The sequence below is a fragment of the Populus euphratica genome, unplaced genomic scaffold, assembly GCF_000495115.2.
Source record: "Populus euphratica unplaced genomic scaffold, PopEup_1.0 scaffold984.1, whole genome shotgun sequence".
Taxonomy (NCBI): Eukaryota; Viridiplantae; Streptophyta; class Magnoliopsida; order Malpighiales; family Salicaceae; genus Populus; species Populus euphratica.
This window is the reverse complement of record NW_011500832.1, coordinates 1-25,862: the sequence shown is the minus strand read 5'-3', so window position 1 is coordinate 25,862 and position 25,862 is coordinate 1. Positions and strand designations below refer to the sequence as shown.

The 25,862-nt window shown below is 34.5% G+C and overlaps 4 protein-coding genes and 2 pseudogenes across 4 annotated transcripts; 3 read left to right on the top strand and 3 right to left on the bottom strand.

The window, feature by feature from the left end:
- Positions 1 to 219: 219 nt before the first annotated feature.
- LOC105116521 (GATA transcription factor 1-like) lies at positions 220 to 1,893 on the bottom strand. The gene is made up of 2 exons (XM_011013918.1): positions 1,490 to 1,893; positions 220 to 868 (listed from the first exon to the last, which is right to left on the bottom strand). Exons 1-2 carry the CDS (start codon positions 1,676 to 1,678, stop codon positions 287 to 289), a joined length of 771 nt encoding a protein of 256 aa, XP_011012220.1. The 5' UTR covers positions 1,679 to 1,893; the 3' UTR covers positions 220 to 286.
- Positions 1,894 to 5,507: 3,614 nt separating this feature from the next.
- Positions 5,508 to 10,979, top strand: LOC105116517 (GDT1-like protein 2, chloroplastic; annotated as a pseudogene).
- Positions 10,980 to 12,538: 1,559 nt separating this feature from the next.
- On the top strand, positions 12,539 to 13,629 carry LOC105116519 (uncharacterized). Its single transcript, XM_011013916.1, has 4 exons — positions 12,539 to 13,007; positions 13,110 to 13,146; positions 13,239 to 13,360; positions 13,451 to 13,629. Exons 1-4 carry the CDS (start codon positions 12,708 to 12,710, stop codon positions 13,511 to 13,513), a joined length of 522 nt encoding a protein of 173 aa, XP_011012218.1. The 5' UTR covers positions 12,539 to 12,707; the 3' UTR covers positions 13,514 to 13,629.
- Positions 13,630 to 14,840: 1,211 nt separating this feature from the next.
- On the bottom strand, positions 14,841 to 18,423 carry LOC105116520 (xylosyltransferase 1-like). Its single transcript, XM_011013917.1, has 4 exons — positions 17,786 to 18,423; positions 17,571 to 17,646; positions 17,353 to 17,468; positions 14,841 to 15,588 (listed from the first exon to the last, which is right to left on the bottom strand). Exons 1-4 carry the CDS (start codon positions 18,360 to 18,362, stop codon positions 15,071 to 15,073), a joined length of 1,287 nt encoding a protein of 428 aa, XP_011012219.1. The 5' UTR covers positions 18,363 to 18,423; the 3' UTR covers positions 14,841 to 15,070.
- A 1,554-nt stretch (positions 18,424 to 19,977) lies between these two features.
- LOC105116526 (hydroxyethylthiazole kinase-like) lies at positions 19,978 to 21,098 on the top strand (annotated as a pseudogene).
- Positions 21,099 to 21,285: 187 nt separating this feature from the next.
- On the bottom strand, positions 21,286 to 22,394 carry LOC105116516 (dirigent protein 18-like). The gene has a single exon (XM_011013915.1). The coding sequence runs from the start codon at positions 22,297 to 22,299 to the stop codon at positions 21,559 to 21,561; it is 741 nt and encodes a 246-aa protein (XP_011012217.1). The 5' UTR covers positions 22,300 to 22,394; the 3' UTR covers positions 21,286 to 21,558.
- Positions 22,395 to 25,862: the final 3,468 nt, after the last annotated feature.

Below are 25,862 nucleotides of genomic sequence, written 5' to 3'. Positions count from 1 at the left end.
CATCATATCCTATCCAAGCAATACAGCGAAGAATTAAGATACGAAAAAACCAAATAACACGGCCTTGCTTTCTATTTCTAAGAACACAATCAACCAACCAAACAAACTAAAAGTCAAAATTCCCCTGGTAAATTTCCTCCAAAACAAACATCATCACTAATCACCTATCCCATCACAATACGGCAACCCCCCCCCCCCCCCCAAAACGGCACCCCCCCCCCCCCCCAACTCCCTAACCATGCTAGTAGTAAAATAACTCAGAAATAAAACTTGAATAGCCACTATCCTACCCTTTATCCATTGGCTTCGCAACAAGTAACCCCATCATCTGCTTCTGCCTCCTCATCTCCACAACCTTCCTATGCGAATTCGAGTGCAATTTGCTGGAGAACGTTGGACTATTTGCAGGTCGGTACTCAGGCACCAATCTACCAGACTTGTATCTCACCCCACAAGCATTACACAATGTTTTAGGTCCATCTGGACCTGCCCGCCATTGTGGAGTCTTTTCAACACCACAATGCTGACATTTTCTCCCCAATTTTGCTACTGACTCAGCCGGTTTCCTCGTGAAATTTTCCTGACTCCACCAACACTCTTGCTCTTGGATTTCTCGAGGGTGTCTATGGTGGCGCTTGCTACGGGCCTTAACAGGCACGCGAAGTCGACAGGAACTCATAATAATGTTACTATTACTGCTATTGCCACTGTTGCTGGTGCTACTAGTAGTGCTGTTTTCGAGCACGGAAACTGGGCTGTGGTGCTTGGGAATGCTGCCTGGCTCACCGGAGAGGCTACCGAAGCAAGTTTCGACTGTTGGGAACGCATCTTTGTTGGATAACCATTCCAGATCTTCCTCTGCAAATTCCTGGGATAAAGCGAAAATGTCAACAAATAATCAGTAACTCAAAAGTCAAAACCCCCATATTTTGACAACATAAGAATGTTCCTGAGTTGACTCAACTGGTCAACTCAAGAACTCGGAATTAAACATGGTAAGAAAATTATAAGGACGCTGGGGGCCCTGTTGTCTTTTCAATAGGAGTGGCCGCGTGACAAACTTGCAAGACTATAAATGACAAGGATAAATTTATTGACTACAACTACAACCTTGTGAAATACAGCTCATAACGATAAAGACTACAAGTTGGCATTAAATGTCCAAAACACCCTTCAAACTGCCGTACTATTTGTGAATAGAGTCAAGAGTTCGATGTGGTCAAAATTCTCCTTTGCAAAACTGTTTGAACAAGAAAATTCAACTAGCACCATTATTCGAGGCCATCCAGTTTGACTCAGCAGAGCCACATCATGCCGAGTCAAAAAAACTCGGCCGCTATCCCGGACAGAGTCGCCCGAGTCGACTCATAACAACCCTGAACCGAGCCGAGTCAGACAGGGTCTAGCCTTAGGGAGGGCGAAAACCGCCAGAGGCCGCAACTTTCGGCCTCAAGAACCCATGAAAGGAACACCCAGATAAGAAACTTACAGGTAATAAACTATGTTCCAAAACGTTGAAAGAAGCCGGGTGAAGGTCATTAGGGTTAAGGGAAGGAAGTGCCCTTCTGGATTTTTTGCTGTTCCTCTGGTGCTCTTCACCATCCTCTTCCTCTCCTATATCAGAACAGAAGTCCAAAAGGTCATCCATGAAACAAGCAGCCGTGTCTAGAGACTCCATTTCTTCGAAGAAAAAGAAGAAGCAACCCAAAAAGGATTTTGTTTATCGTTTGTTTTCAATAGAGAGAGGGATACTTGGCGTTTTGAGGGAGAGAGAGGACGTCTCTCGTTTCTTTTGGCTAATATTATCTCACGATGAACTCGAGGATTTTTTCCTTTTTTTTCCCTTTATTGGTGGGAACGAGGGGTCTTTTTTTTTTCTTTTTATCTTTTTACATTTCTTAAATCATTTTGGTTGATTTTGTAACGACTAGTGGGTTTGGTTAGGTAGGGTAAGGTATTCACTGTTTTTTTATTTCAGATAAATATATTAAAATAATATTCTGTTAGATTTATTAAAAAAAATTCAAAAAACAAAAAAAAAATATTTGAAACTAGGAAACAAATCTACATAAAATGACGCTTTTCTATTTACCTCGTATAAAAACAAAAGCATGTACAAAAAACAGGAAACATGCACGTTCAAGGAGATAAGCATTGGCCCTGGAAAATAAAAATAAATATAAATTAAAGAATCATGAAATTTATCAACAACCCAGTGTCCTTTACAATTTATATTCTCTACGCGTTTAGCTGTGCAGTAAGGTGTCGTTATTACATATTCAATGTAATAGGCATGGGAGTTTGCTCCTTACACTATCATTTAAGACTTTATTTTTAAGAGAGCTTGCTAACAAAATAATTTTAATGCTTCCCAGATTAGCTTTCAATGCGGGCATAAACGTAAATAAGGTAAAAAGGGAGTGCGTTAGGGTAAGAAAAGATACTTCTTGATACGTCCCTGTTTGGATTGCGTCCAAAACAAAGGTCCATGGAATTTTAATTTTTTTAATTTATTCTGATATAATAATACTAAAATAAATTTAAAAAATAAAAATAATAATATGAGGCCGCTTACGCAACGGTCAGGCCTCAAATGGGACGGTCATTACAAAGCGTGAAATGCATGCCTTCCAATAAGGTCCGCCACCCACGTCACTGGACCAATTACATATTGACACGTAGAGACATGGAAAATGAAAAATCCCCCAGCTTTTGACCTCCCAGACACCGCACGTAGCGGCGATGATCTTGTGATCCCTCGACCAGGCACCTGCTCTGCACTAGGTACTTCAGTTGAATGGGTTTAGTGATGTACTTAGGAAGAAGTTTGCAAAAAAAAAAAAAAATGGGTTTAGTGATGTACTTAGGAAGAAGTTTACAGAAAAAAATAATAATAATAATTTAATTAATTTTTTAATAGTAAAGTAGAAATTGTTTTTTTTTAAAAAAATTACTTCAAAGTATTTTAAAACGCTATTTTTTATTTTATAAAAATTATTTTAAATATTGAGACATTTTAAAAATAAAAAACAATTTGAATTAAAAAATATATATTTTAAAGAAAATTCAGTTAAACTGTGACGACACAAGTACAAATGGTATAATTTTGAGCCCTTTGATTTATTTTTGTGGGACCCTTTTGCATGTGCATAGACGGGGTCCACCCATCGCGCGTTACCCATTTGGGATGATGACAGGTGGGTAAGGAGATGGGGGTTGGGTTGTCGTGTTCTTTCTTTCATGAAGGCGAGAGTCACGTGCTGTTCATGAGAATCACTGAAAAGCTACAGCATAAAAATGATGTTTGTAAATACATTGGAGATTTTTTTTAATAAAATATTATTTTGTTTTGAAATATATTAAAATAATATTATTTTTATATTAATATATAAAAATATTTTAAAAATACTATAAATTTTAATTGAAAATAAAAAATCCTAATTTTTATGAAAACCAGGTTAAATATCAATTCTAAACGCTCTAGAGATTGAATAAATTGCCCCTGTTTTCGTTTTTCAGAATACTAATATTCAAATGATCAAATCCCCTTGGTCACGGTTAGATCAGGTGCTGTACAGACGTGATTACCAAATGTTAACTTTAATATCTGAGACTAAACCCATCTTATTAGTTATATTTATATAACCTTTGTAATTGCATTCCAAACCATTTTTTTTTATAAAAAAATATTTAAAAATATTTTTATATTTCTAAAATTATTTTAATCTAATAATATAAAAAAATAAAAATATATTATTTTAATATATTTTCATACAAAATACACTTTAAAGCACTACAACATTTTTAAACTCTTCCCTATCCTAGCTAAGAAAGATAATAGGGGGTTTTCGTTATTTATATCTTAATTCAAACTCAAAATAACTACTCAACCCATATGCAGGGGCGGAACCAGAGGGAAGCAAGAGTTTGTACCCTATAAAATATTTTGATTTTTTTATTTTTTATTTAAATATGTAATATATAATATTTTTATTTTAAATAAATAGGTCATGTAATAATATAACTTGTTATATTAATTTTGGTCTCCCTTATAAATTACTGTCATTTTCGCCCCTGCATACGAGGATGAAAATTTAATACTCGAGCACAGCTTAATTGGATTTTAAGTATTTATCGAACAACTATAACTCAGATTTGAACCCTACTCAAATCCCAAATACTATAATCTATAATTAATTAATACATAATTAGTTTAATATATATTTATTTTTTTAAAAACTCTAAAGTTATTTATTTATTTTGAGCCGGGTTACGGTTTTAGATGAATATTTATACCTAAACTAACTTAACCTTTTACCTTTAGTTTTACCCTAAACCAGATTTGAAACTTAATCACATCTAAAACACTCTTATCTGTTTGAGTTAGGTAGAATTTTTTATTTTCAGTATTAGTGGATCAACATAATAATTCGTTGACTTTAAACTTTGTGCAAGTCGAGATTTTTTTAACTAATTTTTTTACCAAAATTTTCGCTTTTTTTTTTTTTAAAAAAAAAAATCCTGCAAGACTTGGGCACTTTTAAACTTGATTAAAGAGAGCTTATCACGTTGAAATAAAGGGAAAAAGAATATTAAAAAAAATTCCGTTTGTATCAAAGTGCTTTAGGTCTCCGGTGGCCTGCCTGCCCACACAACTACTGGCATGAAGCCCAATGAATTTGTCCACCTTATAACTTTCAAGAGATCCATGATGACTGGGGCCCAAGTACCATGGTCCTCAATTTATGTCATCCCCATGTCCTGCGTGCTTCCTCAGGCATTCAAATTCATTTTTGATGCAACTACACCATTGCTCTTTTTTGAGATTTGGTTATTTTTAGGTTTTAAAAGTGTTTTTGAAAGAATATAAATTTGTTTTATTTTTTAAAATTATTTTTTTATAATGTTTTGATATCTTAATGTCAAAAATAAATTTTAAAAAATAAAAAATATTTTAATATATTCTCAAAAAAAAAAAATTAAAAAATAATATCAAACAAGAACTTAGTCAACAATTCTCAAAAAAATAAAAATTATCTTCTTGAATGCATCTAATTGAAATGAAGATATGTTTTAAGACCATGTTTCTCGGAAAAAAAATATACTTAATCTCAATTAGAATATAAATTATTCAAAAGTACCCTCAAATGGTGAAAAAAACCCTATTGTGCCCAACATAATTCAAATTTATTAATGTATGAATTAGTAATAAATCTAACATAATCAAAATTAAATCAGAGCCCACATCGAAATTTATCAAGACCAATGGGCTTTCCTCAATTGAGCTAGAGCTTGAAAAGACTGGACTACAAGTCCTATGCCATTCAGACTCTTTAACCGAAATAAAAAAAGCCTGGATACCCAACGTCGTCGTTTTGTAATAAAATTTATCATTTTATCTTATTGGACACGTGGCATAGAGTACAACGTCCGCCCTGTAAAAACACAGAAACAAAAATTCAGCTGAAATTTTTTACCGTTACACTGATTAGAGCGGTAGAAGGAATAAAGAAGCTTCGCGTATATAAACCAATCTCCATCGAAGACTAGAGGAGCTAATATGAATCTGTGAAATTTTTTTTAGAAGAAAAGTTGTAAAAGATGCAGGGGCTGACCCTTTCAAAAACACCACTAACTTCAAATGGTAGCAGCACCAAACCTCCATTACTGCTTTTGGTGGATTCATTACCATGTTTTGCTTGCATTTCTAGAAAACCCATTTCAACTTCGTGTAAGTTTTTCTGTTTATTCATTTCGGTATCCCTTTGTGCTTCAAAAACTGAATCTTTGTTAAGAGGAAATGATAAAGCTGCTTACTTGACTGATAGTTTCTGTTCCTTTTCAAATGTGTGTTACCAATTAAGTGTTCTAAAGTGGAATTTTGGCTTGCTGCGCTAAATAGTTTAGTTGGTATACCTAGGAGAATGGATACACAGTGAATTTTATCTTAGGATGAGGTAGAGGATAAGAACTTAGCTTGGGGATACTGGGTTTATTCTGTTGTTTTGATTATCTTGTTTTTTGGATGTTTGCTGGGATTTAAGGGTGGGTGTCTGTATATATGCTGGAACATAAAGGGTGTGGAGTTGCAATTGAATGGCTCCATCAATCATGAATATTTGATGGTTTTGTTTATCTGAATGAATGATAAAATGTAAAGAGTCCAACTAGCTAGACCCTATTACGACATGAATGTGCGACAATGTTCATGTTTTGTCTCCTGTGCATTGTGTGCTATTAAGTAAAACTCTCCAACTCATACGGTCAGGCTGAAATAATATCGAGGTATAATTGTGGAGGCTATTGAGTGCCCCCTTTGGGTTTTAAAATAGTTCATGGAGAAGCATTCTTCGTTGATGCTTGTGCCACTAAAAATTGCCGTGCATCTTGTTAATATATTTTAATCTCTTTTGTATGTATTTACATCATTTCTATTGTCAGTTATTTTGGTGTTGAGTTAGTGGGTAACATGTTCTTTAATAGTAAGACGCAGAGAGATCTCAAAGTTGAATTCCAGATCCGGCACATTCAGAGCACAGGCATCCAATGTTGGTATAGGATCTGGGGGCTATGAAGGCAAGGAGGAACAAGACAACCAGAAAAGTTTTGTCAACGGTCCACCTGGTGATAACTTACCTGAAATGTAAGTGATATGAAGAAATACTGATTCTTATAAAGCTACAATCTGGTAAACATTTGTGTTGTTTAAGCCATAATGATGCACTATGAATTTCTCTCCTGGAGATAACCAGTTTTTATGGCACTGCAAACTTCATATAGATATCTCTGATGAGTGATTTTGTATTTATCAACATTTGCATGCACAAATGGAAGGAGAATCCTTGAGTGTTTCTATTACATAGTAGCTCTTCAAAGTGGAGCTGGCAACCGTTTTCAGTTGAAGAAGTTATCTAAATCTGATTTATGATGATTTTCTGTTGGTACTGTATGATTCGAACCCCTTTTTCCCACCTCTAGGAAGCTAAAGTGGCCATTCACTATCAGAACTATGAAGAAAAGATGTCCACACCTCCTCTGTTATCCTTCATGCAAATCACATGCTGTTGACGTCAATAAGAAAAAAAATCTTTTGGGGATAGACCTAATTGCAATTTTGCTAGTCATTAGATTTCAACCCAAACTGTTTCTGAATTTGTTTAACATTGATGATCTTAAACATCTAGTCAGTGCATCTGAAGTCTAAATTGCCAGAGGCCTAGGATGGACATATTTTAAGTAAGACGTCACTCATAATTCTTTCATGATTTGCAGTGTAAAGCCACCCAGCAAAATTCCTTATCCTCTATCTATAGCTATTGTGCTACTTGGATGTACTTTGGTATTTTCACTTATTGCTTTCGTGAGAGGTGGACCTTCATCAATTTTAGCAGCAATCGCCAAGTCAGGATTGACTGCTGCATTCACATTAATATTTTTTTCTTGAATGGGGGACAAGGTAAATTAGTTTACAGTTAAAACTTTTCTCTTCAATTGCCAGCTAATTCTATGTCCGTGAGACTTTTTTTTATATATGTTTTCTAATTTACCTTATTGAAGTTCTGCACACAATGGCTAGATGGCTTGACTTTTTCAAAGTATTCATTTTACCTTTTCTCTTGGTATAGGTTTGTCAAAAAAGGTTTTTTCTTATTCAAATCGCCCTAAGGGAAAAATGTAGATGACTTGGGGAGTGCAAAATATTCCCAGGGAAATGAAACATGACGTATGACCTAATGCATGCAATCCAATTGCTCAAATTTCTTGTGAATTAAGCAAAATATCAAGCTATTTATTAACATACTAAGGGCTTAAGGATACTTTTGGCATGCTTTCACTGTTGCTCTTTTCAAGCTGATTACAATTGCTTTGTCTTACATGATTTTTACTGACCAAATAACCATTACTATCTCCAGATTTCTCTTCCATTATCTGCTCGTTCAACATTGTAGGGGAACTTCTTACTACTGTTTACATTCATTCAAGAATATGACAGAGATTTTATGAACTTCTGTACAAAATTAAAGCGAACAAACTTTTGGAGCCTCCCAAAATGGTTAGGTATAAAAAAATATAGACAGAGGAAATAATTTTTTATCACATCAATTTTCCAAATTGAAGAGCAAAGGAAGGCCAACTGTAATTTGGTTGCAACCATAGGTAAATGAGAACAAATGATAAATAAAGTGTACACTCTGGATGTTTTTCAGCAGTCAGTGGCAACCTTTAAAGTGTAACAAATATGTGCTACAAATGCCTTTGAATTGTCAAAAAATTAATTAAGTAATTGATGTTTAACTTTGCACATTTCCATGCTCGTGGCACCCCAACCTCTAATGCCCTTTTGCGTGATCTGCATTCCAGCAGCTAGGCCTGATAACTGCTAATCTGCTATTCATTATGACCTCATTAGCTTCTGCTGGCGAGATAGATTCATTGGATTTGATCTTCTAGTCTTCATGAGTAATGACCACAACAGAAATATCCAGTTTGTTTTTCTGTTTACAGGTTCACATTAACAAATGAATGGTGGAAATCTTATTCTATGAAGAACCTTTTGTTTTTCTAATTTAATTGAAGGCATGATTCAAACATAAGCAGAATGGTGATCAGGAGTAGTACAGACTGATGAGTTAGATTCTTTTAGCTGATGTGTGAAAATAGAGACAGTACAGGTCCAACTGGGATATGTTTTACTTATTTGAGGATTTTGTTTCCTACAATGTGAACCAATTTGCTTGCTGAAGTTGACTAATTATCTGCACTTCCAAATTTCTGGAGCCTAAAATTAACTCTCTTATGTATTGACAGACATTTTTTATTGCTGCACTCTTGGCCATGCAATATGAGAAAGGATTGGTACGTTTCTCCTGAACTTTCAACTCCTATTAATTCAGGATTGCTTATGTTATGTTCTTCAATGTTTGTTCTGGTTCAATTTTCTTAAATGTGGTCATAAATATGATAGTTTTATTCCCTAGGGGTGAATAAAATCTGAAAACCCCTAGAAGTTTGCAGCTTACTCCCACAAATAATTTGAAAAATGAGAGACTAATAAGTGGGAACTTATTGGCATTGTCATTCATTTATAATCAGCAAATAGAAGTAGTCATTTTTAAGTTAAGATTGCAGGTCGTTCATTGCAGATATGTATTATGGTATCTAGATATGATGATCCCATATCAGTTAATGCTTTCTTTTGTGACTAAAATTTTCTTTTAATCTCTCAAATCATTGACCAGGTTCTTCTGGGATCAATGGGTGCTCTTTCACTTATGACAATCTTGTCGGTGGTAATTGGACGAATATTTAATTCAGTGCCTGCTCAATTCCAAACAAGTAAGCTATTGTGTTGGTAACTGTCCACTTGACTTGCTTGTGTTCTTTATTAATGACTTCGGTGAAACAGAAACATGTGTCTTATATTGTTAGCCCATGAACAGCCCTGCCAATTGGAGAATATGCAGCAGTAACTCTTCTCATGTTCTTTGGCCTAAAATCAATAAAAGATGCGTGGGATCTTCCATCAAAGGACTCTAAGACTGGTGACGAAAGTTGTCCGGAACTTGATGAATATGCTGAAGCTGAGGAGCTTGTGAAAGAAAAGGTAATCTCGTAACTCAGAAGCCTGAGCTTTTGGGGAATATATTCAGTTCATTCATTTAGAGTGAGTTGCAAAAGGCACAGGCATGGTTATTCTTGTTTGATGATTTTGGGAGATTTTGCTTTGTGTTCTTGGAATTTGTTTCATTTGGTGTTTCCTAAAATTCATCGCAGCAGATACTTTCTTAATGACTACAGGTCTCAAAACCGCTCACCAATCCATTTGAGATTGTGTGGAAGTCATTCAGCCTTGTCTTCTTCGCTGTAAGCATCCATACTTTTATCTTCCTTTTTCAAGTTTTATAGTAAGAATTTCTTTTTCCTAATGGCATTTTGGTCTCGCTTAAAGGGCCCTTGATAGGGAGAATTTAAACGTGGTCCTCTGTATGGTTTTTGCACGAATTGCTAGCTCTCGAAACTCCAACTGCACCTTGCTATTGTTATTAAAATTGCAGTATAAACATTTGGATACAGTCGTAGATTTTCATTTTCATGCTGTCATATCTTATTGGCAACTTCACTGTGAGACAGTCGATGTTAGAAGGCATTATTTAATGAACCGAAAGTTTCCAGCTTCACCAAATTGTAATTGCTTCTAGGAATGGGGAGATCGCTCAATGCTTGCAACGATTGCTCTTGGTGCTGCGCAGGTGTGATTTCGTGAACTATTGACCATATGATATTGCTATTCTCTTCATAGCTGAGAATCAATCACAGCATTGCTTCCCCTTTTCCCTTTCTGTAGTCTCCATGGGGTGTGGCAACTGGAGCCATTGCTGGGCACCTGGTTGCAACATCCATTGCCATTCTAGGCGGAGCCTTTCTTGCAAACTACATTTCAGAAAAGCTGGTGAGAGCCGCCACCATGTATAATGGGTTATTATAAAACGTTTCAACTCATATTCTGTATTCTATGCCACTCACTCTGCCTTTTCAACCAGGTTGGCTACTTGGGTGGAGTGCTGTTTCTTGTTTTTGCTGTGGCCACTTTTTTTGGCTTCTTCTAATGAGTTGGGAATCAAGAGAAATAGTTTTCGGGCAGCCATAATGGAGCACAGTTGTCCGCGGATGTTGGACAGCACTAGTTATTAGAAAAAAGATGGTTAATGAAGAAGAGCAAATTATGTGCCATGCAGCTCCATGAGATAGTCATATCCATACCAAGACCCCATCTTAGGTTAGGTGCAAGTTATGTTGTGTGATAATTGAGACATTTTGGAAGACAATTATATTAGAGAATTCAATTGAGACTTGGAAAATCTGTATATTTTTTTCAGGTTGCAGAGTTACATCCTTTGTTATGAGGAAGAAATTGACACTTCCGCCATTATTTTTGTGACTCAAATTTACATGAAACGAGTGGTTTGCTCTGTTTTGCTGTTTGGTCTTCACAAGCTAGGCCCTCGATCCAATGGCGCACTCTAGAAAAGTACCAGTACCTCATTATTGTTCTCTATCCCAGCAGATTATGACAAAACTATGTTCAGTGGATTCGGATCTAAATGGCTAGTTTTTTTTTTTAAAAAAAAAAAATTCGGATCTAAAAGGTGACAATGCTGTCTAATTTATCCGTTCATTAATTTGGAAATCCAAATTTTGGCATTCTAAGTATCTAGTGTTAATTACTAGGTCACACGAATTAAATAATTCGAGATTCAATGGAATAAATTGCCATGGAAAACACCCTAAAGACAGAAGAACAGCAAGAACAATAAATTGCCATGGAAAACACCCTAAAGATAGAAGAACAGCAAGAACATAGCACAAATAATTTAAAATTTAATAGCACTTATATGTCAAGTTAATTTCTCTATTAGAACAAAAAATTAGAAAAATTATTAAATACAATAAATTTTTATGATACTTAAACCATAACTAATAGCATTTTATAAGTTACATTATATTAATTTGTCACATTATTATTTTAATATTCTTAATAATTATTGTCCTACTTGTGTGGTATTGTAGTAATTATTTTTTTAAATCAGAATAATTAAAAATTATGTGGGTGAAAAGAATAAAAAAAATTTATTTTTTATCAATAGAAAAAATAAATAAATGTTATTGTCTAGTATTTTGGTCACTAAGAATCCTAACTAATTTCAAGAACTGAAAAAATAAATCAATTGTATAAGAAAAAAAAAGTATTATCATCTCTAATACATCTTATTTGAGGTAAATTATATTATTTATTTATTTGATATAAATTAAAAAAATATTATATTTTTTAATTGCTAACTTGTTTATCGTTAAAAAAAATCATTATCTTTTCAAATTAAAAACCTAAGAATTCTAATATCAACAAAAATAAATTATCTTTATATTTAATATATAAAAATATATATATTACATATAATTTCATAATTCAGGGATAAATAATAAAGCTGGAATTGGAGAGGGTGTTGTCGAACTATGCATGAAGAAGATATGAGTGAGCTTTATTACAAAAAGAAAAAAAAACGAATTTGGATAGTTAGTTTTAAAATTTTTTGAACAACCGATAATTCAAATGATTATTCAGAATATAATTTGAGTAATTCTGGTAATATGATAGTTCTTTTTTGCCAACATGATGTTTTATTAATTTGTTATCTTTTTATTTATAAATCTCAAAACTACTGTACTTGTAATTTTTTTATATCTAATTAGTAAAAACTTTTAGTCGGGTTTAATTTTGGATAATTAATTATAATTTTTTTTAATATTGTAAGTAAAAAATATTAATGAGGTAAAATAATTCAAATGAAAGAAAAAAAAACTCCAAATTGAATAAAGGAAAAATCGAGTAATTTGAGAAGAAAATTTATCATATTCACCCTAAACGAGGAAATAACTTACAATGAAGTTTACATCGAACGGTTCATATTGCTCTAAAATTAACTAAAAAAATAATAATTATCGATATATATTATAATAATGAAAAAAAAAAAACAAAAGCATCTAAAGGGATTTAACCAAAGCATCGTAGAAGCCACCCAAATGTGTATGAGTGGTAGGGAAATGTCCACAACAGCGAAGCTATCCAAATCCATTTTATCACTACTCTCTTCGATCAAGATTACGTCCCGCAACAAGATCAAGCAAGGTTGAAACACAGGCAAATTAAGATGTCAACAGAGGTGATGTTTCTTCGCAGTCACTGTTACCACGTACCAGAAAGAACATCACCGCTCCTCTCTCCTTGCACTTACAGTGTCTTTGCCAATATCAGATCAGAACACCCAGTAAGACTAATGAGGAGAACGCTGGCAGCACCTAAACTGGTAATGCTGCCACAAGTACAGAGACCAAATAGAAAACCATCACCATTAACAACAATAACAGCAGCTGCTGCAGGTGTGCCACTGCCTCCACTTGATTTGACTGAAGAGAATGTTAAACAGGTGTTGGTTGATGCTCGAGCCGAGGCAAGTACAGTGATCTTTCTGGGATGAGACTTTCTTTGTTTTTCTCTTGTCTGTATGAGTTTGGCTAGTTTAAAATAGTAGGATGTGTGTCTGATTTTGCAGCTTGGACAGATTTTTGACACTTCAGTGGGCATAACAGGTGACTCCTAAGGTACACATGGGCTTGATTTCTCTACTGATATGCTCTCTCTGTAATGTGGTTTAAGGATGCAAAATTGAACATGTAACCAGGACAAGTTGAGCTTGCGGAATTGGATGGACCATTTGTGGTGATCAGTCTCAAAGGTAGGTTTTGGCACGAACGTTCCATGGTTCTTGCTAGAATTGGCAACTACTTGAAGCAGAGAATCCCTGTAAGTTTATTTATAGCAATTGAGAAATAATAATATAGAAATGATACTGTACTCGTTCGGTCATGGCTTCTGATGATCTCTTGTTTCCAGGAAATTTTGGAGGTAGAGATTGAAGATGAGAAACAGCTGGATGACAGCCCAGAAAATTTTTAAGGTGGTCGGTTCTAGTAGGTTGTAATAATCTGCTCTGTAGCTCTCCGTTCTGTGGCATTGTATTGAATTTCAGTGATTTCTTCGGGTGAAATTTATAAAAATTAACGAAAGAGTTGTTTATTTTAAGTTTCCAGAGTTGGATGAAAATATGTTTTGAGGGCTATTGAGATGATTCTAAGGTTTTGGAGTTAAAAATGATTTAGAAATTAAGTTTGGATGGCCTAATTTTTTAGATAACTTTCCCATGATTAATAGATTGCTAGAAATTGCATATAATAACGTGTTGTTTGCCACTATTTTTTTTATTTTTATCTTTTTAGCCTAGATTACACGTGTTTGCCCAAGCATGTTGAGACCAACACATGGTCTCATCTAACTCCTTTTTTATTTTTTATGATTTTATTTTTTTAATATTTATTGTTTTCTCAAAATAAAGAATTTTCAATAATAAATTATTATTTTGTGATTTTTCTATGCACTAGTTATTAAAATTAATTATCCTTCTAATAGAGGTTGATTTAACACTTTTTTAGTATCGGTTTTCACATTCTTTCCATGATTGACTAAGCTAGTTTTATTTTTTTTATAAAATCAATAACTAATTGAGTGTTTTTTTTATTGTTTAAAATCAAATATATCCGTATGATATATTTAAACTCAAACATAAAATGCACACATGGTGGTAAATACTACAAATTTCATATTAAATTAAAAAATATAATTAATATTGATTTATTTTAATTTCATTCATGTTAGATTTTTAAATTAATTAAGATTTTTAAATAGATTTTATAGACTTACTCACAACAATGCGAGGATACTCTGATAGAGAATCCTACATTAGAACGAACGGCTAATCTGTGCTAGTTCTACCTTTTCATTTTTGGTCATTTTTGACAGTTGCTCCAAGAACACAGATATTCTTATAAAAATGAAGAAACGAAATGATTTTTCGTTGGTTGGCAGCCTCATCAAAAAAATCTTCCTGGAAGGTTGCTACATTTTACCCTGCAGATTCCTCGATTAAAAAGGGCGATGGAAATCTCTACAGGAACAGACCTGGTGTTGCACAAGCAGTCCACCATCATCAACTAGAGTCATCATCTCTAAGGCATTTAGCTAATTGAGCAACGAAAAGCAAGCACATTTAGGAGCGTCAACTTACGATCAATTAGTTGAGTCTCTGCAGAGCATCTCCATGAACAAGCCTCTGTTACGACCAGTCCTTGAAATAGAGTCACCATCGGACTTGGTTCTCGTAGAAGCATCTTCCACTAGAGCAATGTAAATATCATCAACTACGTATTTTTGCTAAGGAACATTGGGGTCAATTCCAACACCTGATGAATTGTAATTTCACTCAACAACATATATCAGCTTAGAGAACCACAAAAAAAGTCATCATTTCTCAAAAAATCAACAGATTGAATTACACTTTTTTTACAAGATTTTAACATGGAAAATGTTGGTCTCTCATTCTGTCACGCTCCTCTTTTTTCTATATTACTCCCTTTTACTTGGTGTTCTATTTGCTTTCCATGTGAATGAGGGTTGAGATCATTCAACTATACATTGACGAGAGTGAAATTCACCATTTGACAGCAATCTAACAATTAGTTTTTCAAGTCTTGCTGCTCCAGTGCCAGGCCTCAGAATATCAGCATCACCCCAAGCTGAGCATGTTATATTTCCAGGCTCACCACCCAAGCACCAACCACCAGGCACCACTTCACCAGGATTGCGTCCCAAAACATCTTGGTCAATGCGATCGAGTACAGGATCATCTAACTTGAATTGAGTGGCAAAGGCTGCTCCACTCTCAATCATTGCATCAAATTCACTAGAATTTAGTGCACGGGGCACCTTCTTAGAAGGCTTCTCAAAGGCTACATATTGTAAGTTATGGTTTATGACAGTCCTATTGAACTGACGAGAATTGCATATCACTGTTGGGAAATAATTGATTAAGGATGAAGGTGTGTTTGATAAATACATCATTAGGATCCTCGGAAGGTTGTCCACACCCAAGATGCAGTGCTCTATCAAATTACGACTTACAAAGGAAAAAGAAGTTCCTGCAGGGAAAATAAACGCTTGTGTTGATGAAAAAATAATAATAATAGTTTGTCCAACAAGCAAAAGAATTTCAAATTAAAGGGAGAATTATTTCATGGTCATTTGGCCCTGCCCAAGCTCATGCTAGGATATAATGCTTTTGTAAAAGAGAGCAGTAAATAAACTTCATAGCAACATGCATGACTTGAGGAAGATCACTAAGCTCCATAAAGAGAAATTTGACCATGTCCGAACTATTGAACTTTACAATTATATGGGGTTCCAAAATTAATATTTTGAGCTACAACTTTCTCTTTGCTCTTTTATATTACCTTCCTTTTCATTTCTTATCCCTTTCCACTCCCTTCTTTTCAAAAACAAACAAGCAATTATTGGGTTCATCTGCACAAAAAAACCCAATCTCCAAGCTAGTTCCTGGAGATTTTAGACAGGAAGGTTATTGACACGCCTTCTATCCACAGAATAATCAGTTTGAATCTCCAAACTGGTTAAACTTAAAACTGCCAATTCACTCAAAACTCTTGATAGTTGAACTAATCCTCTTGGAAAACTCTTAATATAAATGGCACACCAAACTACTTCCCCATTGGCATCAACTGAGGAATCAACAATGTTAGGGAGAAACTAAAAAGATCTTGTAGTTTTTATTCCATCTTCAGAAATTGCAAATTCACCTAGCAACTAGCATTTTGGTTATTATTAACCAAAGTTTTTCCATCTAATAAGAGTAGACAGAATCCATCAAACTTGGAGCATCCACTAGGTCGATGGAAAATTGTAGGTTTTCTATACTACACCAGGTGAGTTAGCAATGAGGAAATTGGAGTCATCACTGGTTTGCTAGTCAGAAAAGTATAACTAGAAATCAATGGTTGATAATCTTTGATAAGTTTTTAACCAATTTCAATTGGGGAAGTATTTGTTTCACAAAACAAATTAGGTGGAATACAACATAAATGAATCTCAGTAATCAATTGTGAGGCCCTGAAATCAATGGTTGAGAATCCTTGATAAGAGTATTATATCAAAGTATTCAGTGCGCTATTCCAGTTTTCAATAAGGAGCATGATGATCCGAGCTTGACTAGGTTCTACTACCACTAAAATAGTAAAGTAATTAAGTTGATGGCTCTCTGTCCAACCCTCCATCAGAGAACAGAGACAAGAGGAGATTATACTTCCCTTAAACAGGATTCTACAAAGTTATATTCTCTCTAAGTCTAACTACATCAAACATCAGAGATGAGCTGCTGTTCTTTTTCCCTGAACGAATCCTATAACCTTACACCTCCAGGCTAATGCTAAAACTGAACTTCTACTCATCACTTATCTGGTCCATTTCACACATCATGGCACACAATATTTGATTGGGATATGGAGGAATTATCCTGATAATTTATAATAGTGCAGCTTACATTGCCTGACCATGCTAATGAGCAATAAAACTTTCTCAATGACAAAAATGGGCAAGGAAAAACCGGAGAACAGCGAAGTATAATCAATAACTTCCTTGGAATATTATGCAAAACCATCAAAATGCCATCATCTAACTCATCTGGTTAACTACAAATTTTGCTTCTAATCTGCTATTCCGCACTAATTCAAGCTATACCATGCTTGTTCCCAGTTCGAACTAGTTCATAGGCATTCAGTAAGCATGCTAAACTGCAATATCTCTTCTTTGTGCATAACAAACAGCATTATGTATTAGCTCAGTGCAAAACGCATCTAAAAGAACAATCAAAACAATAGAAGAAAACACACCTGTAAATAGCCTGAAAGAATTAGGCAAATCTCGCTTTTGAGTAGCATAAAACATCTCAGATTTCTCCGATAAGTAAAGCCCCGGATCAACAATTATTGGCTTCAATTGTCTAGACCTGCAAAACCACCACATGCAACTTATAAATCCTTAACAAAACCAACCACGTTAGCATGACACCAAAAAAAACCAGCAAGTCTTAAAAGTCAGTTTCACATACTCTCTCCAGCCAATGTAACTCGAGTGATTGACAAAGTTGAGATCTTTAGGCAAATATGATAAAATATGAAGAAGATCTACAAAATTCACAAAAACAAAGACAAAAACTTTAATTTCAAAACCAACAAAAACCCACATCATATAATCCAAGAACAAAACTAAAAATATTTGAAAAAAGAAAACACAAATGCCACCAAAAAAGTTTAAAACGTTTACCATCTGGAGTAACAAGTGGATAATCAGCAGCGCCAAGATTAACAAACCAATCCCATTTCTTTGGCAACCTCAACAATATAGCAGCGCCATGAAGTGTGGCTGAAATGGTAGAAGACCCTTTTGGGTAAGCAAAATCAGCCTTCCCGATCACATTCACATTCTGCGCAGCTTTAAAAATAGGCACTGATTGGATACTAAGAGCTAATTGATCACGATCGGTTTGTGGAGCAGAGAGGTCCAAATGGAGCAAGTATTGGTTTTTCGGGTGGTAAGTGGCGTATAAAAGTCGAAGGACCCGATCCAAATCACCCTTGGACCCGGATATCAAGTAGGCGATGGAGGGTGGGGTTGGATCAGAAGGGATTTTGGTGAAAGTGGGTTGACGGTTTGGGAAGAGATACGGATCGGGCAGGCCATGGGTGGATAAGGAGGAGGTGTTGAAGGAGTGAGAGGAGAGGGTGAAGATGAAGAGGAGGGAGAAAAAGGAGGTGGTTAGGATGATGAAGAGGGTGGTTTTGGTGGTGTCATTTGTGGAGGAGGAGGAGGGCGGTGGTGGTGGTGGTTGTGGGATTTGCATTTTCTTGGAAATGGAAGGGCTTTCTTTCGTCCGTGAATCTGTTCGATTTATCTGGTACTTTTATATTTGAAGGAAGCGAAGTGGGCCTGTGCTGTGTGTCCGGGGTTTCGGTTCCTGGGAAACAGGAAGAGCGTGTCGTGCCTCTTTGATATTGATTATTGCAATTTCAGTTTATAAATAGCTTAATTTTATTAAGGTTTTATAAGGTTAAATATTCATGAAATCCCCCTTTGAATTGAATAGCCTCGTTGCAGGGATTCTATTTAGTCACTTTTTGGGGTTTATTTTAAAGATCTGGTGATAAAAATAATTATTTCTTCCCTACCTTTGGCTCTCTGTTTCTTATATATCCTTAAAATAAATCATAGAAAATAACCAGTAAAATTCCTAACTTAAGATGTTTATTCAGAAACATTTTGTTAATAGAACTACTTAACTTTAATCATATTTTGGGGAGGCTCCAACTTGTTTTTGGTTATAATCGATCTGAGTTCAAAAAGATTTGCTTCCTCTTTCAACTCATCACACTTGTATCAATCTTCAAACTTGAAATACATTGCTAGAAAAAAACTGGAATCATCAGCAAAAATTTAAAAGGTATGCTGTTTTCATTGTATATACATTTGAAAACATTGTTAATCATTATAGTAATTCTTTGTTTTGTTTTTTTGCTATTCAGTCTTTTTCTATTCTTGTTATTTAACTTTTTTTTTCTTTGATTTTGTTATTTTGCTTTGAAAAAAATAAAATTGAGTTGGTTCTCAATTTTACAAAAATAATATTTCTAAAAAATAAAAATAAAAAGACTAAGATGGAAAGCAAGGGGAAAATATAGTTTTTTTTTTTACATGGTATTGTTCATTCGGTGCCTTTTGGGAAAAAATAACTTGAGATTTTTCTCTATTTTTATTTTAATTATTTTTGTTTGAAAATTATATCTTCAAGTCGGAATTTTCATTCACTTTTAAGTTTCTAATTTTAGAGAGAAAAGAAAAGGTTATTGGATGTTAACATTTCAATAGTGGAAGAAATTATTTTTTATCTTAATTAGTTTAATTTGATAAAAAAAATTTATTGAGATGTCTTTTATTATTTATCATGACGTCAATAAGTAGGTTTAAATTTAGAAATGTTTTGAATTAAGAAATTGATTTATTTATGTTCTAATGGTATTTTTTAGATATTTTTAGATGAAAATAAATTTTTAAAATTCTAAACTCAAACCTTATTTTTTATTCATGGTGGTCGAAAACCTTACCTTTTTTTATTTTTTATTTTGAATTTTTCGAAGTTTTAACTAATGCCTTTCCTTTTTATATATTTTTAACTTTGCATTATTATTTTTATTTAAATTAATAACCTCTCTCTATTATTTTTAAATTGTTTAGTTTATTTGTTTTAAATAGCAGTTATATTTTTATAATATTTAAAGAGATTATTGTAATTTATTTTTAAATATTTTATTTTATATATGATATAAATAATTTGTGTTTGCATTTTGTATTTATAAAAATAAAAATTATTTTTTTCTAGTAAGAAAATATAACTTGTAAGATAAAAAAATAAAAATGTGTAAATTACAAGAAAATATCGGGAGTGTATACTCATAGTATAACCCTGGGTTCTTGACCCTGTTGCTGCTGGAGCTTCTGGTTTCCGGTTAAAGGCTTGTTTGGAGCTTGTGGGTATGAGGCCTAGTGTTATTAGAGGGAGTCCGAGATTATTGCTCTTTCAAAGGCTTCTGTTGGAGCCACTAAGGTATTGGATTTTTCCTCACACGAGAATTTATAAAATATCCATTCAGCATCATTGTCAAAATTGCAAAACTAGAATTACCATGCTTGAAATTGTTTTTATTGGATTATTACAACATGGGAGACTTAGTTTTTCTTTCAATTTCTTTTGGGGGTTTTATGATCGTTTCAGCTTCATGATTGAGTTTCATTTTCAAGGGTGTAGATAGCTTTCATGAGTCAATGGATGCAATGGAAGCAGCAAAGACCTTGGCTCAATCAAGTGGTGCCATAATCGCAGTATCAGGGGCTGTTGATATCATTACATATGGCCACCAAGGTGTTGGTGCTCGTAATGGAGTTCCCATGATGCAAAAGATCACAGCAACAGGATGTGCTGTCACTGCCCTCGATGCAAAAGATCACAGCAACAGGATGTGCTCTCACTGCCCTCATTGCTGCGTTTGTTGCTGTCGATCCGTTGCATGCTTTAGAAGCAACAGCTTCAGCATTGCCCATATTTCGTATTGCTGGAGAGATGGGAATGGACATGGCCAACGGTCCAGCTTCACTGCGAATGCACTTTATCGATTCCCTGTATAATCTTGATCAAGCTTCTGTATCTTCTCGTTTAAAGATTACCAGCCTGTGAATTGTGGTGGCACTGGAGGAGCTCTATCTATGAAAAGATGGTATGTCGGATTTTGAGCTTTTTATAGTGTTCATAGGAAGTGATCGATCTTTACTACTTTAGCCACAATACATCTTTTGTATCAGGCAATAATCTGACCACTTATTCACAGTTTTCTAGAAAAAATGAGCTTCTGCATCTTGTGTAGATTCTAAAATGTTGGCTGGGACTGTTTGTCCGCTTCCCCTCCCTTTGGGGGAGAGGGATACTAATTTTCTGTTTAAAACTTATACTGCGACGATCCTAATCTCTGGTTTGCTGCAATTGCTCATAAAGGAATTATTAAATTATCGAGAAAATAAGCTGATTTGATACTTTTTAGTGTGAAATCTAGCATATTACCATTACTTTTTCCTAAGGCACTCAGTCAGTAAAGAAAGTTCATGAATTCCCTTTTTATTTTGTGTCAAACATAAGCTTGGTCTTTCAGAAAAGCTTGGACTTTGTAGAGTTTTTCTTTAGATTTATACCCCCAGCTACCAGGTCGGATTCAGATGTCTCTATTGAACACAGATAAAAGTGTCATTTTATTGGTTTATGTTCTTGTTTTGCAATTTGTATAGCTTTTTTGGTGATATACAGATGCTGAAGTAGGAAATCTTTTATATTCGCAGGGAAAATCAATCAAGATTTTTTTCCATATTCACACCATTTCAGTTGCAACATCTGATACATCTGGCAGTATGAGAGCCCGTTAACCAAGAGAAACCACAAACCATGAACACATTAATTTCACACCAACAAACAAGCATTTAATCCAATTGTATTTTTATTATTTCAAATGGACAGTAATCCTTAGTAATGTCTGTGCACCATCAATGCCCACTTGACCTGATGGGACAAGTCCTCGGATTTCAGCAAATCCCATAGCATTCTTAAACTTGCCTGTCCCCCCGGTCACTGACAAACGTGACATTGCGCTACCAATCTTGTATATTCCATAAAAATTCAGGGCATCACCAAATTCTCCCCCTTCGAAAATGGTTGTAAATGCCATCATCTGTGTGGTCCCATCTGCTGAACTAGCCACGTAAACTCCTTGAGCTTTTCCCAGCTGCTGCGACCCTAACTCAGGGCTGTTGGTCAAAATGTCATCAATGACAGTGATTGTTCCAAAGCCTAGCCCCAATCCGTCTGGTCCAAGTTGGGTTTGGATCTGACCATTTGGGTTCTGACCTGCAAAAGTTGTACCAGACAAGCCAGTTCCTAGTGGAATGCCATTGAGACCATTAACAGCTGGAAGGGCACCATTGGCATTGGGGATGGCCATTCCGTCTGGAGGAATGAATCCTAATGGCCTTGCAAAGGGTACTTGACCACTATATATATTCCCTAGCAAGCCAGTGATTGGCCGTGCCGTAGGGTTACTGCCCCCTAGAATGTCATGCATGAACAACTCAAGAGCAGGTTCTTCTCCAGCCGGTTCTGGGTTAATGGCAGTCACATGTGTTACTGTGTGTAGGGTAGCAATTAGCACTACGATGAAAAAACATGGAGAAGATAGCTTGAACATCTTGTGATTTTTTGTAGTTAATGTTCGTGGGAGTCTTAACAGATTTTGTAGATGAAATATTCTTGAAGGAGTTTGCAACTGATTTGTAGTTAAAGCTCTTTAAATAGAACGATATGAGTAGACTGAGATGGAGTGGTTGCCAGGCTTCAGAGATGTTGGAGTTGTTGGAGTGTATTAGTTATAGCCATATGGGAAGCTTCAGAGATGTTGGAGTTGTTGGAGTGTGTTAGTTATAGCCATATGGGAAGTTCAAGTCATTCTGTTTTAGGTATATCTTCATTTTCTTTATTAGTATAGCTAATAAGCAGAAATGGAGTCTGATGTACAATAGGTTCTTCAACATTATGGTCCACTAACAAAATTTATTTGATCACATTACACCCATTCGAAATCGTTAGTCTTTTTCCCTCAACTGATTTAGTTTTAGGTAGATACTGGTGGTAAATGATTGGTGTTATGCGAGTTTATTCTTACTCTGAACTCTCTCTTCCAGGGGCCCCATTACAGGGAAACCATATTAGCAAGCCTTTTCACGCTAGTTTGGACATATTTTTATGCCGAAGATGAAAATTTCTGCTGCCCAGAGCACGGATAACAGGATAATATGTTAGTGCTTGTTTATACTGTTTGTAGCTCTTTTGGACTTCATTTCAAGTGCAACTGTATAATGCTTTGTACATTCTTTTCTGCATTGATCAAAATGTTTTGCAGATTATTTACTTACGATATCCTGTCTCTAGGAAAGGTAGACAGTAAATTTGCTAACAATCACTCTGACGAATTCCATCCTCATGTTCGATTGTAAAATAGAAGTTTCCCTCAACCTTTGATCCGCATCGAAAACTCTATGAGCCATTATCAGTTATTCTCTAACATATCTGCATATTATTCATTAAAAAAAAAATCTGCATAAGATACAATCTTTGGAATCATGAGATCGGTGCTTAATACCTTTTTAGAGTTTTTGTGTCATGCTTCATGGTTACATGGTGGAGTTGGTGCAAAGAGGAGATAGTTGGTCAGTTGAAGCCTCCTAAGGTTAGATCTGGAGTGGGTGATTGTTGAGAAATTTTCTCGAAGTATGAGAAAAAATATTCGTGTTTTAGCTTTGTTATAGCTAACATTCCGCGTTGTGCTGTAAAATGTTCTTTCTTTTAAAGCTCCTTTTCCTCCTGTTGCCATGTTGGAGAGGGATGAAGCTTCTAGTCCATCAACAAAGCAGAAAGACATGTCTCACCAGCTTGTACAATATTAACAGGAACATTGAAGTAAGGGGTTATGAACCTCAGGATACTTGAATGACATGTACAATTTAATTTAACCAGCGTGTTGGGAAGAAAGCTGATGAAATTTTTTGTTATCTATTTTTACATTCCCACATAAAAAATAAAAAAATAATACATTAAAAATATATATTTATAAGGAATCCAAAAAAAAAAATAGGAGTGAGAAAAGGATGTTCGAACATCTATAAAATAGTTAAAAATTGGTTAAGGAGATTCAAAAATATAAAAATTGAAATTTAACAATATATTTTTAATTGGTGAGAGCCCTATTGACAATACAAATATAAAAATTAAAATTTAACAGTATATTTTTAATTGGTGAGAGCCTATTGACAATAAAAATTCAATTTAAAGAAGAAAAGTTTAAATAAGATGTTTATGGACTCAATTAAATTTTATCTAAGATTTAATTGAATTTATGTATAGTTTAATTGTAAGAAAAATTGATTTTTAAGTCAATTTAAACTTTTATCGGAAGAAATTAAAGTTTTGAGATCCAATTATAATTTTAAAGAGTTGATTTGGTCAAATTGAAGATTTAATTGCATAATTACTGAAGTTTAATGGTCTTTTAGGAATCTGATTGAAACAATCATAAATCAAGGATCAAATCATAAATTGTGCTAAAATTAAGGGATCTAATTATAATTTTATTCAGAGGCTTGATTACAAAATTGTAAAAACATCCAAGAACCAAATCAGAAATATCATTTAAAGTTGCAAAACGGTGCCATTTTAGAGGCACTATTCATTGTCTTCTTCACCAATTCAACAAACAAGAATTGTTTCAGCAACAAATATTGCAAATTGCTTCAGTTATGGGGAACATTTCATAGCTACTATCTCATTACACGTCGTTACCATCGCCAACTGTTACCACTGCAATAATAGTCATAACCATCTTTATTATAAAAAATGCATGCAATTTTGATTATAAAAGTAGAGAGACGAACGAATAAGAAAGGAGGGAGATACAAGACAGAGAAGGGGGAAGAACTAAAAAAAGCACAAGAGGGGAAGCGGAAAGGGAAAACAGAGAAAAAAAAGCAAGATGGGGGAAGAGGAAAGGGAACAAGGGAAGGGGGAGAAAAGAGGAGATAGAAAGGGAGGAAGAAAAATAGAGGATAGTAGAGGAGAGATAGACATAACAGGGAGGTTTTAAAAAGAACAAAAAACAGAGGGAGAAAAGGAAAATAAAAAAGCAGAGGGAGACATGAGGAAGAACTGGGCAACACAGGGAAATGAAAACAGAGGAGAGGTACTGTAGAACCTCCTTCAAAACTCCAGCATTCCAGAAGCAAACTCAGTTGAATTTGGAAGAAAAAAATATATGCTAGTGGCTAGAGAAAGCAATCAAACCGAAGTATAGGAAGTGAAAAGGAGAGGAACAAATCAAAGCAAACGAGGAGCAGGAAAAACAGAGGCTGGTGCCTTTGCACAGGGAACAAGAAAAAAGAAATTGCAGCAGTGCCGCCTAGAACCACCACCACCAGCAAGCACCACCTTGAGCCTCCACAGCAGCCATCACAAGTCAGTTCCCCCTCTTCTGTTTATTTTTTTATTCATCTTCATTTACATGCAAAATGTAAACAATTCATGTTCTGTAATAAATAAAATATAATTAGGTGTTTATTGTGTAGAGCACAATAACCACCTAATTATGCACAGTAACCAACAATTAATATATTGGTTCTTTTATGCTAGAACATTAGCTCAGCCCATGCGATTGGATTGAATCTAACCACAAGTATGTTCTCTTTCAGGCTGATTTTGACTCGATTTTATTTTTGATAGATTTCGGCCCAGTTTCCTTTTAGGCCGAGTCAGGACCATAAAAAAAATTCAAAAAAATCATTTTGAAATTTGTGATTTTCCTGCATAAATTTTTAACGATATTTTGATTAACATTGATTTGTATTTTTATACCTTAAAGATATAAATTCGATATTAAAATATTTCATTTTCATCAAAACACTAAAAAAAATTAAAAAAAATATTTTTTTCATGCATACGACCAAGTCTCTTAAACAAAAAAAAATCACATCGTATTATTTTCATACAAAGGATTTTTTTTAAAAAAAAATGCTTTAGCATGCATTTTGACTTTAATAACCTGTTTATTAAAATTAGAAGAACTAAGCCACTATTTCAAAAATTCTAAAAAAAATCATTTTTTTCTTTTAATATTAAAGATTGCACGCTTATACGTAAGTTGTAGTCTCGATATTATAAAAAAAGTTTTTTAAAAACTTTAGAATGGTTATGTTTTACTCGATA

Coding starts and splice junctions, on each gene's coding strand:
- LOC105116521 (XM_011013918.1), bottom strand. CDS start 1,678: ATGGAGTCTCTAGACACGGCTGCTTGTTTCATGGATGACCTTTTGGAC. Junction 869..1,489: donor TGGAACATAGTTTATTACCT/GTAAGTTTCTTA, acceptor GCTTTATCCCAG/GAATTTGCAGAGGAAGATCT.
- LOC105116519 (XM_011013916.1), top strand. CDS start 12,708: ATGTCAACAGAGGTGATGTTTCTTCGCAGTCACTGTTACCACGTACCA. Junction 13,008..13,109: donor TGGTTGATGCTCGAGCCGAG/GCAAGTACAGTG, acceptor CTGATTTTGCAG/CTTGGACAGATTTTTGACAC. Junction 13,361..13,450: donor ACTTGAAGCAGAGAATCCCT/GTAAGTTTATTT, acceptor TCTTGTTTCCAG/GAAATTTTGGAGGTAGAGAT.
- LOC105116520 (XM_011013917.1), bottom strand. CDS start 18,362: ATGCAAATCCCACAACCACCACCACCACCGCCCTCCTCCTCCTCCACA. Junction 17,647..17,785: donor TCCACTTGTTACTCCAGATG/GTAAACGTTTTA, acceptor TGAATTTTGTAG/ATCTTCTTCATATTTTATCA. Junction 15,589..17,352: donor TTCTTTCAGGCTATTTACAG/GTGTGTTTTCTT, acceptor TTTTCCCTGCAG/GAACTTCTTTTTCCTTTGTA.
- LOC105116516 (XM_011013915.1), bottom strand. CDS start 22,299: ATGTTCAAGCTATCTTCTCCATGTTTTTTCATCGTAGTGCTAATTGCT.